The sequence below is a fragment of the Lathyrus oleraceus genome, chromosome 7, assembly GCF_024323335.1.
Source record: "Lathyrus oleraceus cultivar Zhongwan6 chromosome 7, CAAS_Psat_ZW6_1.0, whole genome shotgun sequence".
Classification (NCBI taxonomy): domain Eukaryota; kingdom Viridiplantae; phylum Streptophyta; class Magnoliopsida; order Fabales; family Fabaceae; genus Lathyrus; species Lathyrus oleraceus.
This window is the reverse complement of record NC_066585.1, coordinates 81322552-81324400: the sequence shown is the minus strand read 5'-3', so window position 1 is coordinate 81324400 and position 1849 is coordinate 81322552. Positions and strand designations below refer to the sequence as shown.

Genomic DNA, 1849 nt, shown 5'->3' with positions numbered 1-1849 from the left:
ACACATTCATTCATCCTCCCCGATTCATTCATTTTTTTTCTAGAAACTCATTCACACGCACACTCCTCGATTCCAATATTCATTCATCTCTATTTGAATCCCTCAACCTCTCAGAACCACTCTCATAAAACTCTCTCAATTCAATCCTTCACCTTCTCTACACAACCCTCGTAACTCACGTGTGTGCGATGGAAGAAGAAGAAGAAGGTTGAAGAAGAAGTAGAAGAACATGTGTTTGAACGGAACTCAGAGCAAGGAGAGCTTACCGAAATTTCACCGTCAACTTTGTCTTCTCCGTAGGTAGGTTAATTTCTACCTCGTTTTGCTTTGAATCGGATACGAGATGTAGCTCGAAGCTTGGGGAATCAAAAACCCAACCTATTGGGTTTTGATTCCATCGTTTTAGAGTTTTATTTTACAATTTGTAATTAGGGTTCATGTACAAAATCACTTTGATTTGGATGTTTAATCAGGAATTATGAAAATTTGATGATAGATTGGGATGCATGGAATTGAAACGAAGATATTGATGTGGTTGTTTTGTAGTTTAGGCCTCCGCCAGTGGCGAACTCCGGTGCGGCGGATGGAAGCTCTTAGGTGAGGAGGGAAGTTGCGGTGTGAGCTGGATGGATAATTTTGAAATGAATTTCATGAACACGTGAAACACGTGAGAGTGAAGCATGGACCCTGAATCCTTCTACCTTCCCTCTCTTGCCATTGGTTTGGGCCCCTTGGTTAGTCCTCTAGCTCATGCTTTCGCTATCCACATCCCCACACGAAAATTTTACTTCATACCCTTACATTTAGCCTCATACCCCTACAATTTTTTTAAAATATCAATTTTATCCTTAATTGGTTTTAACCAATTTACCATTTCATTTTTACCATTCAGTTGAAACTTCCAAAAATTACACATTCCACCCTTGCACCGGAACTCCTGGAAAAAGACTTCTGGTATGTATTTTTTCCAAACCAGAAGACTTCACAAAAGACATCCGGAACACACCAAGTAGTAAACCGGAAGACTTCAAGAAAGAGTTCCGGAACACTTATTAAAAGAGTTCCGGTAAACAAAGTGACACATACCGAAACTCTTTGAAGAAGTCTTCTGGTTTGTGTTTTATGTATTCCGGAACTCTTTTTTGAAGACTTCCGGTATGCAATTTTTTTTTTGATTTTTTAAAAAAAAAAAAATTATTGTGCAGGAATGGAAAATCTTCCCCAAATATGTGTAGATACTTCTGATGCGTTTATAACGACTGAAAGATTTGGTACACGAGAAGAGGTGATCAGATGGATTAAAGAGGTTGGAATCGATAATAAAGTAACTGTTATTATCAGTCGTTCAGATACTGAAACAGGGAAGAGAGGTAGAAGTAACAAATTAATATTTGGTTGTGATAAAGGTGGGAAATACAAGAGTACTGATAGTGGAACCCAAAGTGCGTCCAAGAAATGTGGATGCCCATTTAAAATCAGGTCGACTCCGGCGAAAGATGGGTCTGGTTGGAAGATTGATGTAAAATGTGGGTTACATAATCATGGTTTACCTGATAGATTAGAAGGTCATTCCTTTATTGGTAGGTTGACCACAGATAAGAAGCAACATATCGCTGATTTGACAAAGAGACATGTACCACCTAGACACATATTGCTTTCCTTGCAAGACCGAGATCCTGAGAATGTCACTCAGATTACGCAAGTATACAAACATAAGAGTGTGATACAAAAAGAGATAAGAGGTCCTAGAAGTGAGATACAACATTTGTTTAAGCTTATTGAGGATGCAGGCTATGTGTATTGGAGTAGAAAAAAGGATGACTAGGAAGTTGTGAGAGAGATATTTTGG

At 38.6% G+C, this 1849-nt stretch overlaps 1 protein-coding gene across 1 annotated transcript; it reads left to right on the top strand.

Moving 5' to 3' along the window:
- Positions 1 to 896: 896 nt before the first annotated feature.
- LOC127105535 (uncharacterized) lies at positions 897 to 1849 on the top strand. The gene is made up of 2 exons (XM_051042723.1): positions 897 to 954; positions 1206 to 1849. Exon 2 carries the CDS (start codon positions 1208 to 1210, stop codon positions 1823 to 1825), a length of 618 nt encoding a protein of 205 aa, XP_050898680.1. The 5' UTR covers positions 897 to 954; positions 1206 to 1207; the 3' UTR covers positions 1826 to 1849.